The 15781-nt window shown below is 42.2% G+C and overlaps 1 protein-coding gene across 4 annotated transcripts in view; it reads right to left on the reverse strand.

The window, feature by feature from the left end:
• Nucleotides 1-3516: 3516 nt before the first annotated feature.
• Nucleotides 3517-15781, reverse strand: part of LOC115150986 (potassium voltage-gated channel subfamily D member 3-like) — a 115534-nt gene continuing 103269 nt past the window's right edge. For 2 of the 4 annotated variants that reach the window (XM_029694868.1, XM_029694867.1), the window contains exons 4-8: nucleotides 14568-14672; nucleotides 9193-9225; nucleotides 8866-8958; nucleotides 4295-4548; nucleotides 3517-3838 (exon numbers count right to left, since the gene is read on the reverse strand). In XM_029694868.1, coding sequence (XP_029550728.1) covers nucleotides 3610-3838; nucleotides 4295-4548; nucleotides 8866-8958; nucleotides 9193-9225; nucleotides 14568-14672 — 714 coding nt within the window. In that variant the 3' untranslated portion in view covers nucleotides 3517-3609. The remainder of the gene's footprint in view (nucleotides 3839-4294; nucleotides 4549-8865; nucleotides 8959-9192; nucleotides 9226-14567; nucleotides 14673-15781) is intronic. The other 2 variants (XM_029694870.1, XM_029694869.1) reach the window with 1 other exon arrangement.

Raw genomic sequence — 15781 nt, forward strand, 5'->3', positions numbered from 1 at the left:
TATATATATATATATTCAGGCAGCATTCTTTATTAAAGGGTATGGTAAATGTGACAAGGCCATAACCTGCATGGAGACAAAATGAGCATTGTTGAGACTCCCCCTTCAAATACACTGAGTGTACAAAACATTAGGAACACTTTCCATGACATAGACTGACCAGGTGAATCCAGTTAATGTAACATGTAGAGGAGGCCTGTTCACATCATAGTAGGGCACTAACCAGGTTTCAATCCAACCTTTTCATGTGAGTAAAATACAAAATGACACGACAGGCCTGATGGAAACAGAACATTTGTCGGTAAACTTTCCAAATGTCGACAAAACGAAATACGCTAGACAAGGTGGGATCTTTTTGTGTTGGTAAAATTAATAATGCGAGAAAAGGCGGTGGAATCTCATTTATGCGTAAATATTGATATATTAACCATCATATCGAAGTAAACTTAGAGTCCCTTCAATCAGTATAGATGAAGGGGAGGAGACAGGTTAAAGAATGATTGTTAAGCCTTGAGACAATTGAGACATAGATTGTGTATGTCTGCCATTCAGAGGGTGAATAGGCAAGACAAAGGATTTAAGTGCCTTTGAATGGGGTAGGTGCCAGGCGCACCAGTTTAAATGTGTCAAGAACTGCAATGCTCCTGGGTTTTTAACACTTAAGTTTACCTTGTGTATCAATAATGGCCCACTACCCAAAGGACATCCAGCCAACTTGACACAACTGTGGGAAGCATTGGAGTCAACATGGGCCTGCATCCCTGTGGAACGCTTTCGACACCTTGTAGAGTCCACGCCCTGACGAATTGAGTCTGTTCTGGGGACAAAAGGGGGTGCAAAACAATATTAGGTAGGTGTTCCTAATGTTTTGTACGCTCTGTGTGTGTATATAGGGTTAGTATACTATTGATATGATTTTAACTCATCTTTCTCGTGACATGGTCAACAACAAAATTAACGATCTCTTTTTAATAATTACACCATGGACTAGTTGGGGATAGTATAACTGAATGTCCTAACCTCTGTTTAATACATGGATGAGAACACAAAAGTCAATACAAAAACATACTGATTCCTCGAATGCAACATGGTATTTTCATTTTCATTATTCAAAAACCTACAGAGTGAAATAATAATTTTACACGTAAAGAACAAAACAAAAGGCTTGTTTATCTGTTCTAATTTTACTGCAGTTGTCACAAGCTATTCCAAACACCAGGCACCTACAGCATGGACCTCCAATGGACACAGTTAATGTAACATGTAGAGGAGGCCTGTTCACATCATAGTAGGGCACTAACCAGGTTTCCATCCAACCTTTTTCTGCAAATAAAGTACATGTCGGATAACATTTTTGGGTAAACTTTCTAAATGTCGACAAAACAAAATGCGCTAGACAAGGTGGGATCTTTTTGTGTCGGTAAAATTAAGAATGCGAGAATTGTCAGTGGAAACGCTTTTATGCGCAAATATTGATATAATAACCATCGTATCGAAGTAAACTTGGAGTCATGCGATGACATGCTGTGTGGTCCTAACACTATGACTTATGATGACCTTCACAGGGTGGTGAAAGCGCAAGGTGATGAGCTTGATGCTCCTTTCCAGTAAATATCGAGGGTCTTATTCTGGTGACATGATGATCAATGCTTGACTGCTGTTTGACAACAAAAAATATTCTCGCTCTTATCCATAATAATCTCATCATGTAATCTAACTTACCTGCACTAACAAAACTATCGGTAGAGTGCAAAATGCGATGGAAACACATTGGACGTCAGATTTTTATTCGGTACATGACTTTATGTGTGCACTACGTCATCACGCCCTGATTTTTATCCGCAACAAGTCCGTTTGGTGGAAACACACCACTGGTGGGGAAATGCGAATATTAAAAAATCTGCATCAAGAAAATATGCACATGAAACTCTGTCGCCAATTAGATGGAAACCTAGCTAATGACATCCATGGTTGCATGGGACCATGGTGATTATACTGTCTTCCACTGAGCTGAAAAAACAACGACTAAACTGCTATTCTAAAGTCTTAAAAATGCGGACATTCTGGGAGAGAGAGAAAGAGAGAGACATAGAGATAGAGAGAGAGCATGGGAGAAAGTGAGAGAGCAAGGGAGAGACAGAGACCGAGTTGGGTAGAGCAACATCAATGGTACTGTAGTGTGTCTGATAAAATATTCTAGCAAAAAAATTGTTAGCCCATAAAATATTTGTCTGAGTAGTCATTTATGTTACTTTGATTTTAAAGGGCGATTGCACTTCCTGATTTGGCCTTGTTTTAGATTTGGTTCATTAAGAAATGCTAGCGTCCATGACTGAATTCAAACGCGAGTTGGTTTCGGGGTGTGGTTTGTTGTGGGTGTCGCTTGTGTGTGTTCGCAGGTGGGAAGAGTTAGACAAATTATTTAGGTAATTAGCTTCAGCAGACTAGTGTGCGACTGTGGCAAAGTTGGTTTGACTTTGGATAGCCTATCTCTGGGGATAGTTAGGGACCGTCAATGAAATACGCAATATAAATGGGACAATATTTTCATGTTGCCCATATTTTAGTTCTCTCATTAAATGTTTTCAATATTTGTATATGAATTTCTACAATTTATAATTGGTTTGAGGTTTTTAATTTATTGAAGTTTGGAGCTATTCACCTTTAAAATATTGTGGTCCCTAACTAGTCACATAGGGATATCGAATGTCAAACAAAACTGACCATGGGCATTACCAAACCCAAGGAAAACTGTTATGGTACCCTTCATTCCAGAACATACATTTTTTTTCCTGACATTTTACAAATCTGGATGAGACTAAATTTATGACCCAAATTATCCTATTCACATTTTGTAGTCAATTTTGACAGTAGAATGTCTGACTTATATCAATCCCATTATAGGCCATTTTCAAAACGAGAAATTGCTTTTTAGGGGCAGTCGCTCTTTAAGGGCATTGTGGACTGATGGAAAATCTAATCAGGTTAAAAACCCACTAAAATATTAACATTTCATAAAAGTATCATCACACACGTACATACACAAACAAAAAAATCACCACAATCATATTAACCGACACACCTCGTCCACTGGAGAAGTGAAAAAACTCCAAAACTGTATCAATCAAGGTGAAACTAGATACGACAAACAGAAAACGCAAAGAAGACCAACCAAACTCAAGTTAAAACATTGATAGTTGTCTTCATCCTCCTTTGAACCTTGTAAGTGTAAGAAGAATATCTTTTACACATTTAGGGTTGAGCTGTAGCCAGATCAAGAAAATAAAGAGTAGGTGCGAAGTGCACAAAGACACAGTGACTTCCTTTGTCCTGTCGATTCCCGCAATTCAAACGTACTGGCCCGTTTCTGGGAAATGCGCACACAGTAGCCTACCATCAGCTGACTTGCGTTTCAGCATTTCTCTCAGTATACAGTAGCCTATCCCCTGGCTGCTCAAAAGGCCAAGTACATTCCTTGGAAAACGGGAGTTCCCTCCCATTTCTCTACCTCTAAACAGGCGACAGGGTCCTTCAAGGCAGAGTTCAAGTGAAAGTCCCCTTCACCTCTCCTCCTGCTCAGTCAGTCTGTCGATTGGGTTAGTCACACAGTCACAGAGCGGATACTTTGATGACATTGGAGCTGGTGGTGGTGTTGATGCTGGGGGCCTGTGGGCCGGTGGGGGGTGGGGGGGGTCTGCGCTGGGGGGGTCCGTGGAGACCGCCCCTGTCAGTGGTGTCGGAGGGGGCCGTGGGGATGCTGATGATCGCCGTGGTGATCTGACTGCCCTTGCAGTTGATCAGGCCCACCTCGTCTGTCTTCATGTTGAGACTGGAGCGACTGAGAGAAAGAGAGAGTGAGAAAGAAGAATGAGAGAGTAATGAGATAGAGACAGACACAGACAGACAGACAGACAGACAGACAGACAGACAGACAGACAGACAGACAGACAGACAGACAGACAGACAGACAGACAGACAGACAGACAGACAGACAGACAGAGGGAGGGAGAGGGTGGAAAAATACTGTAAAAGTGCAGTCAATTTACAAACAGCCCAACAACTTGTTGTAACAAAAGTGATAGATACGATCCTACAGTGCCCTCTAGTGTTTTCTATGGGGACTGCATGTGTGCGTGACACATCTGTGCTGAGTATGATGAAGTTGCCCTAAGACACTGATCTATGATCAGTTTAGTTAATTAATGGTAAGGGATTTCCTTCATAAGTTTATTGTAGATTTGTGCCTAAGAAGAGTCAACTTCAACCATGTGCCTGGCTGCCTGCGGTCTCTAACCTGGTGGTATGGGGCAGCTTATCCCCACACTGGATGTGCAGGGCACTGAGCTCCTGTAGTGCGCCCTGTTGATGGCTGGGCTGGGCGGGCAGGCTGGAGTTGGGTATGGGGGAGTTCATCTTCCCCCGGCGAGTACAGCAGGTGCCTATGGGTCCGTCCTGGCTGGAGAAGGAGGGGCTGCGGGAGGTGTAGCTCTGGATCGTGGTCTCCAGGCAATTCTGCTCATACAGCTGCTCATCCACAAACTCATGGGCCTGCGAAGGAGGAGAGGGATCAAAAGACAGCTGCTGCTGGGTTGATTATATATTCACACTATATAAGTGAATATATAAGATTTATATAGTGATATAATAGTTGTTATCACTATATAAAATCAGACCTCAGAGGATGTGTGCCATGCTGGGTAACAGGTCAACCAGTGTTTCCCCTAGGATTGTTTTCAGCAGCGGTGGTAAAGTTAGCATTGGTGGGGTGCTCCGGGGGCATCCTTTTGCTGGGGGGAGAGAACATTTTACGGTTTTAAAGCTAGTTTCCTGCAATTTTACACATTTTGCCATGGGGCTGAGAAACAAAAATCTGTTTTAAATAAAATGTTCTGCAATTCTACACAGTTTGCCTTGTGCTTATGCCGTGTGCTTATGCTATCTGAGTGACTCAAACATTATAACAAAATCTATGGCCCCCAAGCCATGAGATTTTGGACATTTTACATTCTCCCTGTGGTAGAGTTTTTATTTTGGGGATTATTCTCAAAGATGATCTTATTTAAAATTATATAGGTTTCCTAAAAACTATTTTCGGGGGGGGGGGAGTACTGCTGCTTTAGTACCTGGATACCACCAACAGAGCCAGGCTACCAAGAGCTCAACTCCTACAACGCTCTCTATAGAACTACTAAAGGAAAGTGCTTATTTCCAGCATGTGAGTGTGACTCCAATTGTTGGCCAGTACCTACTATAACTGAATGTTTTATATCCCCCACGACTAGACACTGGGGACACGCCCGACACAGCTCTGAGAGGCTACACCAAACACTAACACGCAGCCGGTCCGGTGCCTTCCACTGACAACAGACCCAGCCAACACCCGCCCCCCTGCACTTCTCTCTCACTCTTCACATTCAAAGAGACAGACAACATCACAGTTGTGCGAGGCGCTGATAGGGGCGTCCGCGGCCATGGAGGGAGCATCTAAGTCCCCGGCAGCGGCGGGAAATGTTTGTTCCCTTGGACTGTTGGCATTCAGCAGTGAAAATTCCTTTGAATCTGCTGGGGACTCGCGTGCTATTAAGTGTATAATCTGCGACATGTTCGTAGCTGTCACGGGGAAAGGTCCATCTGTGAAAAATGTATTGAACTTGATTCAGCTAAAGAAAGGATTATTACTCTTCATGATTAAATAACAAATTTGACCAAGCGCCTTGAACTGAATAAGGATTCCATGATACTATCGGCATCTTCAAATGCTTCCTATCAAAACATCCAAGAAGATCATAATAGGACCTTCCTGGACTATGATCAATTTCTGTCACTGCACCCCTCTACAAGCTTGAACCAGAAAATGGCTGCTCATTGTTCGACTCCAGGTGAGTGTAAATGGATTCGTGTCGGAAGCAGAAAGTAGAAGAATTGTTCTCGGCGCACCTGCCTTCTTCCCCTGCATCCGGACTTAAGACTTCCAAATCGCTTTGAGCCCCTGTACCAGGTATCTTCTGCCGGGGGCTTGAGGGTGTTCCCTCCATGGCTGTGGATGCCCCTCCAGCTACCTCTCCCTGTCCTAGTCAATCAACTGCCTGGGCACAGAATGGACCACCGCGGGCCCCCTCCACTGGGTTGTGCTCTCTGGATCAGAGCTCTGTCCCTTTGGCTGTTGTGGCCTGCACGCAGCCGGTGTCTCATCCCTCTTCTCAGGTGCGTAATGTGGATCTGGCCTCGCAATCAACTTTGAGACACGTCAGAGGCCGGATCATTCCAGCTATTGTGATAGGGAGTTCAATGGTGAGGCATAGATCTGTACCTGGGGCAAAGACTTTGTGTTTTACTGAGGCATAAGTTCAGGATATCACCAGGTTGCTTCCCAAGGCTGTGTGTCAGTCACCGGGGGGGGGGGGGGGGGGGGTGATACTGTCATGGTTCATGTGGGGGTCGAATGACATTATGAAGGGCAGCTCAGAACAGCTGAAGATGGATTTAAAAGAACTGATTGGGTCACTACATTTTTACATTTGAGTCATTTAGCAGACGCTCCTATCCAGAGCAACTTACAGTAGTGAATGCATTTCATACATTATTTTTTATTTTTTTTGTACAGGCCCCCCGTGGGAATCGAACCCACAACCCTGGCGTTGCACACACCATGCTCTACCAACTGAGCCACAGGGAAGACACTACTTGACACCAAAAAATATCTGGCCTTCTGCCCTCCCTAAATCGTGGCATTGAACGGTTCAGCAGACTTTTAGCCCTCCATAACTGTTTACAAGACTATTGCAGCTCTGTGAGTGTAACATTTATTGGCAATTTTAAAACCTTCTGGAAACAAAGCTTGTATTATAAGGAGGATAGACCCCCTGCTATATAAAGAGTTACCTGTCTAACAGAACACAGATAGTGTTCTTTAATGGAAGCCTCTCCAACAAAATCCAGGTAGAATCAGGAATTCCCCAGGGAAGCTTTCAAGGCCCTTACTTTTTTCAATCTCTACTAACGTCATGCCACTGGCTTTGAGTAAATGTTTGCGGATGACTCAACCCTATACACATCAGCTACCACAGTGACTGAAATGACTGCAACACTTAACAAAGAGCTGCAATTCATTTCAGAATGGGTGGCAAGGAATAACTTAGTCCTAAATATTTCAAAAACTAAAAGCATTGCATTTGGGACAAATCATTCACTAAACCCTAAACCTCAACTAAATATTGTAATGAATAAGGTGGTAATTGGGTAAGTTGATGAGATTGTAAACTGTCTACTATTGATACAACAGTAGCTAGGATGGGGTAGAATTATGTCCATAATAAAGTGCTGCTCTGCATTCTTAACAGCACTATCAACATAGCAATTCTTACAGGCCCTAGTTTTGTCGCACCTACTGTTCAGTTGTGTGGTCAGCTGCCACAAAGAGGGACTTAGGAAAATTGCAATTGGCTCAGAACAGGGCAGCACGGCTGGCCCTTGGATGTACACAGAGAACTAGCATTAATAATATGAATATGAATCTCTCCTGGCTCAAAGTGGAGGAGAGATTGACTTCATCACTACTTGTATTTGTGAGAGGTATTGACATGTTGAATGCACCGAGCTGTCTATTTGAACTTTTGGCACAAAGCTTGTAGGGCCTGCATACCCTACAAGACATGCCACCAGAGGTCTCTTCACAGTCCGCAAGTCCAGAACAGACTATGGGAGGCGCACAGTACTACATAGAGCCATGACTACATGGAACTTTATTCCACATCAAGTAACTCATGCAAGCAGTAAAATTTGATTTAAAAAACAAAAAAATACACCTTATGGAACAGCGGGGACTGTGAGGTCTGAGGGCACACACTTAATATGTTGTGAAATCTGTTGTGAATGTTTTGTAATGATTTAAAAAATTTATAACTGCCTTAATTTTGCTGGACCCCAGGAAGAGTAGGTGAATGGGGATTCATAATAAATACAAATACAAACATGTCTCCGTTATTAGAATTTAAAAAAAGAAATAAATGTTTTGTACAGAGGAACCCTAATTTTCTAGTCATTGAGTATGGTTAGAGTATGGTTACAGTATGGTTTTATAGTCATTGAGTATGGTAGAGCATGGTTTTCTATTTATTGAGCATGGCAGAGTATGGTCAGAGTATGGTTTCTATTTGGTGAGTATGCTAGAGTATGGTTTTCTATTTGGTGAGTATGGTAGAGTATGGTTTTCTATTTATTGAGCATGGCAGAGTATGGTCAGAGTATGGTTTCTATTTGGTGAGTATGCTAGAGTATGGTTTTCTATTTGGTGAGTATGGTAGAGCATGGTTTTCTATTTATTGAGCATGGCAGAGTATGGTCAGAGTATGGTTTCTATTTGGTGAGTATGCTAGAGTATGGTTTTCTATTTGGTGAGTATGGTAGAGTATGGTTAAAGTATGGGTTTCTATTTATTGAGTAGGATTTTCTATTTACTGAGTATGGTAGAGTATGGTCAGAGTATGGTTTTCTATTTATTGACTATGTTAGAGTATGGTTAGAGTATGGTTTTCTATTTATTGAGTATGGTAGAGTATGGTTTTCTAGTCATACAGATGTAGGCTCTTAATTTAAGACAGTTTGCTACAGCAGGAAAATAATCCCGCAGCAACAGGAAATGTGAATTATTATGTGGATTATAATTAATGGACATTTTCGTAGGGGTTGATACATTTTTCCTAAGGTAAAATCAAGTTTCGAAGTGGAAATTACAAACTTCAGAGGCCTTTTTAAACCTCAAGTTAAAAAGTTGTACATTTCCAGCATCGCAGGACAGTTCTCCTGCAACAGGGCGATCAAATGAAGATCCTACATCTGTAGAGTATGGTTGGACTAGAGACTCACAGTGGTCTTCTCCAGGCAGTGCAATAGGTGGTGGTGTTGGCTCTCTAATAACGACATGCTCTTGTTGAGCTGCTGTTCCTCTTCCTCTGACCCCTTAGTGGACAAACAGAAAACACACAGAAACACAGAGAAAAAAAGCATACAAGGCAAACAAACATTGTTAATATTTGAGCTCCAGCTATTTTGTTTCATTATCAACATGGCTACCAAACAAACAGTTAAGATTGTATGTGCCAGTGATGTTTCAGTCTTTTCTGACAGAATCAAGCGCCTAGAGAATGCTGCATGTGTAGAATTTCATTGTAACGTGATGGCTGATTTAAATACCTCGTGGATATTGTTTTGCTTGTAAGGTTGTTGCTTCAGAGAGTTGAAAAAGAGAGAATAGACAGACAGAAAGAAAGAAACAAAAAGGCAGAATGTGCTTTACTCATCTGGATAATTATTTACATTTCTTTCGTGAATGACTCATCCTAGTCTCACAAAAACTATTGGACTTGACTCAATTTCAAATGAACAAAAAAAAGGTATCAATCAGTTAAACATTTTTAACTGCTTTCAATAGCAATCATGGTAAAACACATTTTAAAAACAATATGCTGACACACTTCCTGTTTGCAACAAATGCTGCTAGGCACAACATTGGACAACAGCTGGAAATAGTTGAGTCTCCATCAACAGAGATCTGTTCCATTTACTGTCATTCAAACTACACACACAGTCAGTCCAATGGTGGACAGTAACACAGCGTGACCAAAAGTATGTGGACACCTGCTCGTCGAACATCTCATTCCAAAATCAAGGCTAATAATATGGAGTTGGTCCCCCCTTTGCTGCTATAACAGCTTCCACTCTTCTGGGAAGGCTTTCCACTAGATGTTGGAACATTGATGCGGGGTCTTGCTTCCATTCAGCCACAAGAGCATTAGTGAGGTTGGGCACTGATGCTGGGTGATTAGGCCTGCTTTGCAGTCTGCGTTCAAATGTATTCCAAAGGTGTTCGATGGGGTTGAGGTTAGGGCTTGGTGCAGGCCAGTCAAGTTCTTCCACAGAGATCTCGACAAACCATTTCTGTATGGACCTCGCTTTGTGCACGGAGTCATTGTCATGCTGGAACAGGAAAGGGCCTTCCCCAAACTGCTGTTACAAAGATGGAAGCACAGAATCATCTAGAATGTCATTGTATACTGCTGTGATAAGATTTCCCTTCACTGGAACTAAGAGGCCTAGCCCGGACCATGAAAAACAGCCCCAGACCATTATTCCTCCTCCAACAAACTTTACAGTTGGCACTATGCATTCAGGCAGGTAGCGTTCTCCTGGCATACGCTAAACCCAGATTAATCCGTTGGACGGCCAGATGGTGAAGTGTGATTCATTGCTCCACAGTCCAATGGCGGAGAGCTTTACCCCACGCCAGCCGATGCTTGGCATTGCACATGGTGATCTTAGGCTTCTATGCAGCTGCTCGGCCATGGAAACCCATTTCATGAAGCTCCTGACGAACAGTTATTGTGCTGACGTTGCTTCCAGAAGCAGTTTGGAACTCGGTAGTGATTGTTGCAACTGAAGACAGACAATGTTTACCCGCTACGCGCTTCAGCAGTCACGTTCTGTGAGCTTGTGTGGCCTACCACTTCACAGCTGAGCCGTTGTTGCTCCTAGACGTTTCTACTTCACAATAACAGCACTTACAGTTGACCGGGGCAGGTCTAGTAGTAGGACAGAAATTTGAGGAACTTACTTGTTGGAAAGGTGGCATCCTATGACGGGGCCACATTGAAATTCACTGAGCTCTTCAGTAAGGCCATTCTACTGCCAATGTTTGTCTATAGAGATTGCATGGCTGTGTGCTCGGTTTTATACACCTGTCAGTAACGGGTGAGGCTGAAATCGCCGAATCCGCTAATTTGAAGGGGTGTCCACATACCTTTGTATATATAATGTACTTTTGTCTGTTGATGTGTGGAGTAGTAGCAAACAAATAACCAAGAAGACTTAACGGAGCTTGTCATCTGACTGAGAATAACTATATCGGGAGAAACTCTTTCAAACTCCGTAGAGGACAGAGTTAGCTACACTGCAAAAAAAAGCCTTAACCAATTGCTTAATAGGCATTACTCTGTGAGTTTAGTGGACTTCAAAAGGACAAGAATTTGAGCTAACGGGTTAAAGTTTGTTTACTCAACAAACTTTTCTGAAAGTGAGCTGATTTTAAAGAAGCTTGTTGAGTAACATTACATATTCATTATAATGCTTATGCTCTGGTGCAGGTTGATTTTTCAGAATTGTTTCAATACCTGTCTTTTTGCATATACTTTGATTGGTTGATCAATTTTATTCTACACAAACATAAATAACATACTTAAAAAGATTTTTTACTAATCCAATCTGTTAGTAGTTGGACTTATTGCACCTGTTACTGAGATGGCTGTTCAAGTTTATATGATTTAGGTAGTCTCAATAATCAATCTTCCCTGGCAATCATTCTGAATGCAGGTTGCGGGTGATTAAAAGTTCCAATTGTTGGATATCCTCACTCTGGCTGGATTCCAATTGGAATTACACATCACTTTGCAAGGCAGAAATTGTGACTTGCAGGCTTGATGTGGCCTGTAAACCAGAAGTTTCAGACCACTGTGTTAGGGTGTAATTAGGCCCTCAAAGAAAGGTTTTATGATACAGTTGAAGTCGGAAGTTTATATAGACTTAGGTTGGAGTCATTAAAACTCGTTTTTCAACCACACCACAAATGTCTTGTTAACAAACTATAGTTTTGGCAAGTCAGTTAGGACATCTACTTTGTGCATGACACAAGTCATTTTTCCAACAATTGTTTACAGAAAGATTATTTCACTTATAATTCACTGTATCACAATTCCAGTGGGTCAGAAGTTTACATACACTAAATTGACTGTGCCTTTAAACAGCTTGGACAATTCCAGAAAATTATGTCATGGCTTTAGAAGCTTCTGATAGGCTAATTGACATAATTTGAGACAATTGGAGGTGTACCTGTGGATGTATTTCAAGGCCTACCTTCAAACTCAGTGCCTCTTTGCTTGACATCATGGGAAAATCAAAAGAAATCAGCCAAGACCTCAGAAAACAAATTTGTAGACCTCCACAAGTCTGGTTCATCCTTGGGAGCAATTTCCAATTGCCTGAAGGTACCACATTCATCTGTACAAACAATAGCACTTAAGTATAAACACCATGGGACCACACAGCCGTCATACCGCTCAGGGAGGAGACACGTTCTGTCTCCTAGAGATGAATGTACTTTGGTGCGAAAGTGCAAATCAATCCCAGAACAACAGCAAAGGACCTTGTGAAGATGCTGGAGGAAACGGGTACAAAAGTATCTATATCCAAGGTAAAACAAGTCCTGTATCGACATAACCTTGAAGGCCGCTCAGCAAGGAAGAAGCCACTGCTCCAAAACCGCCATAAAAAAGCCAGACTACGGTTTGCAACTGCACATGGGGGCAAAGATCGTACTTTTTGGAGAAATGTCCTCTGGTCTGATGAAACAAAAATAGAACTGTTTGGCCATAATGACCATCGTTATGTTTGGAGGAAAAAGGGGGAGGCTTGCAAGCCGAAGAACACCATCCCAACCGTGAAGCACAGGGGTGGCATATCATGTTATGGGGTTGCTTTGCTGCAGGATGGACTGGTGCACTTCACAAAGTAGATGGCATCATGAGGGAGGAAAATGATGTGGATATATTAAAGCAACATCTCAAGACATCAGTCAGGAAGTTAAAGCTTGGTCGCAAATGGGTCTTGCAAACGGACAATGACCCCAAGCATACTTCCAAAGTTGTGGCAAAATGGCTTAAGGACAACAAAGTCAAGGTGTTGGAGTGGCCATCACAAAGCCCTGTCCTCAATCCTATAGAAAATGTGTGGGCAGAACTGAAAAAGCGTGTGCGAGCAAGGAGGCCTACAAACCTGACTCAGTTACACCAGCTCTGTCAGGAGGACTGGGCCAAAATTCACCCAACTTATTGTGGGAAGCTTGTGGAAGGTTACCTGAAATGTTTGACCCAAGTTAAACAATTTAAAGGCAATGCTACCAAATATTAATTGAGTGCATGTAAACTTCTGACCCACTGGGAATATGATGAAAGAAATAAAAGCTGAAATAAATCATTCTCTCTACTATTATTCTGACATTTCACATTCATAAAATAAAGTGGTGATCCTAACTGACCTAAGACAGGGAATATTTACTAGGATTAAATGTCAGGAATTGTGAAAAACTGACTTTAAATGGATTTGGCTAAGGTGTATGTAAACTTCCGACTTCAACTGTGTATGTAATGTATTGTCATAAAGACTTTAATTTGAATGATAACATACTCACTTAGGCACTCACTTGGCGTAGGCTACAGTACTGAACACCAATGAATACAACAACCATGTTGCTAACAAACAGTCATGGGTGGTAACTTCCATTCACTCGATAGGCAAAGCACTCTGGGAAATATGCAAATAAGGTTACATTAATTCTCAAGTTGAATTGTATGTTCACTCAACCAAAAATGTAAAGTTGATTGAAGATACATTCTCAAGTTGAATTGTATGTTGGTTCAGCTATATGTCCAAATGTCCAAAACTCACAGATCTATTGCAACTGGTTGCCTTACAACTGTAAATTGAATCAAAATCTTTATTTTTTTTACAGTGCAGTTCTTCTGTCAGATATGTGGATCCACGCAGCCCTGGCTGTCTGCAGTGACATGAACGTAATTATAAGTGCCAGAGCGCTGTGACTCATCACAGCCCTGGTAAAACCACTGACTAAATTAAGCCTCTGAAAGCGTTACCATTTTTATGATAACTTTGACACTTCCAGAACTCTCGTGGACGCTCAGCTCCCAAGTCTTTTACAGAGTAGATGTGAATGGATTTCAGCCCGTGCCGCAATTTAACAGACTGTTGCTGTGAGCATGTCAGCTATGTTAGTTTGTATGGATGTGTGCAATTTGTTATTGTAATCCATCCACCACTCCCTTAATGGAGAAGACGTGAAGAGAAATGGGAGGTCTGTCCATGAACACCTGCTCTGACGTGCCCCATCTCTTAATTCATCCCACAACATGAATACTAATGCCTTTTAATTGATAGGGTCGTTTTGAGCCATTTGCTAATGGAATATTTCAATGTAGACGGCCAGCACAATCATGGACAGAAACCAAGCGTAACACATACAAAAGTAACACAAACGTGACTGTGGCACTCAGAACACAATAACAGTTTTCCATCTCCATTTTCACCATGTTTAATTAGGACATAGAGAAGATAAATGCCTGGCTCGGCTTAATGACCTGTAGAACGAGACGCTACAGACTTGTGAACTGGAACAAGACAACACAATAGAGAACTAAAACACACAGCAGGTTGAAATGGGAGCAAGCCAAGACATTTAGTAAAGAAAGAGGAGATACTGTCTGGTCAGTAATGAAGATGCCCAGACAATCACAATAATCAGTCTAGTCAAAGACATTACAGCCACATGGTGCCTCAATGAATCTAATCCCTGCTGTTCGGCCTGAGGTCTAAAACTTGCGTTAGCCCCCCGAGCTAATGCTTGAGTTTCAGCTCAGCGGGCTAACTCAACCTTGTGGTATGCACAACTTGCGTGCATATCTCAAACTAGGATTGGGCCTTCAGAGGTCAAAGGGCAACCTTACCGTGAGCTCCAGCAGTTCGTTGAGGAGGTCGTTGCGTTTGCTCTGGAGGAAGCCCGTGCAGGAGCTGCCTGTCTGGGCTATTCTTATCCGGGCCAGTCTGGCTTTCTGTGTAGGGAAAAGGTTAATATGTCAAACCCAGACAGGAATGAGATATGTCTTATCATCATCTAGTGGTGAGAATTAGCAGCCTCATCAGCACCCCTTCCCTGGATGATGTAAGTGTGTCACCATGGATTTGTAGGGCTAGAGTGGGCTCACCATGTAAACATTGTGGTGGTGATCACTTTCAGTCCTGTTCATATCACAAGGTATCAAGCTATCCATCAGTCAAGCTATCCATCAGACTCAAGCTATCCATCAGTCAAGCTATCCATCAGACTCAAGCTATCCATGAGTCTTACCCACAGCTAAAGCAGCATATTCATTATATAGCCTCTTTAAATCCTATCCATTTCTCTCAGCCGTCATGATTCTTTCTCCCCCTCTAGGACTGAATTATAAGTGAAGTCATTGGTTAAAAAAAAGAGTACATTGAGATCACAGGGGACATCTAAGAGTGATTTTAAAGAGGAGATTCAAGTGCCTACTCTGAGATAACAGACTAAAGTGCTTTTCAATCGTTCAAGGTGAGAGTACTTTAACCTTGGTCCGGGCGATTGCTTTGCACAAACACATTTTAGATATCCCCAAAAAGAGTAGCATTGCCTTCCCTGAAGACTCTTGACATGTTAGTGTTTAGAGGTTTGGTGATTCAACCTGTGAGACAAGCTATGCTGTCCTCAGAGATTCTAGGGCGCCAGGCTATGTGCGACGGAGCTAGCCCCTATAGCCTGGTCCCAGATTGGTTTGTGCCGTCTTGCCAACTCCTATGTAATTGACAAGACAGCACAAACTGATCTGGGATCAAGCTAGCACCTCTATGCTGCTGCTACTCTCTCTGCCTGTCACCAGTGGGAAATAAAAGACAACTTTTAATTTAAATGAGCAGGCTCATGACATCTACTTTACTTGACATGTTGATCAAAGGCTTCGTTCGACGCATGACGAGCTAAAATGAAAAAACTGGAGCGGTAGCTAACTGAGAGGAGTCTTTGAAAATGTCGGTGATGTGTGCTGATGGTTTCTTCAAAAATAAGAGAATAAACTTTCAAACTTAATCCTGTTCAACTTCCTTCCGTATCACTTCACTCTGTGCTGTCTGACGAGAGTGGACG

This window comes from Salmo trutta, chromosome 16 (assembly GCF_901001165.1).
Source record: "Salmo trutta chromosome 16, fSalTru1.1, whole genome shotgun sequence".
Taxonomy (NCBI): Eukaryota; Metazoa; Chordata; class Actinopteri; order Salmoniformes; family Salmonidae; genus Salmo; species Salmo trutta.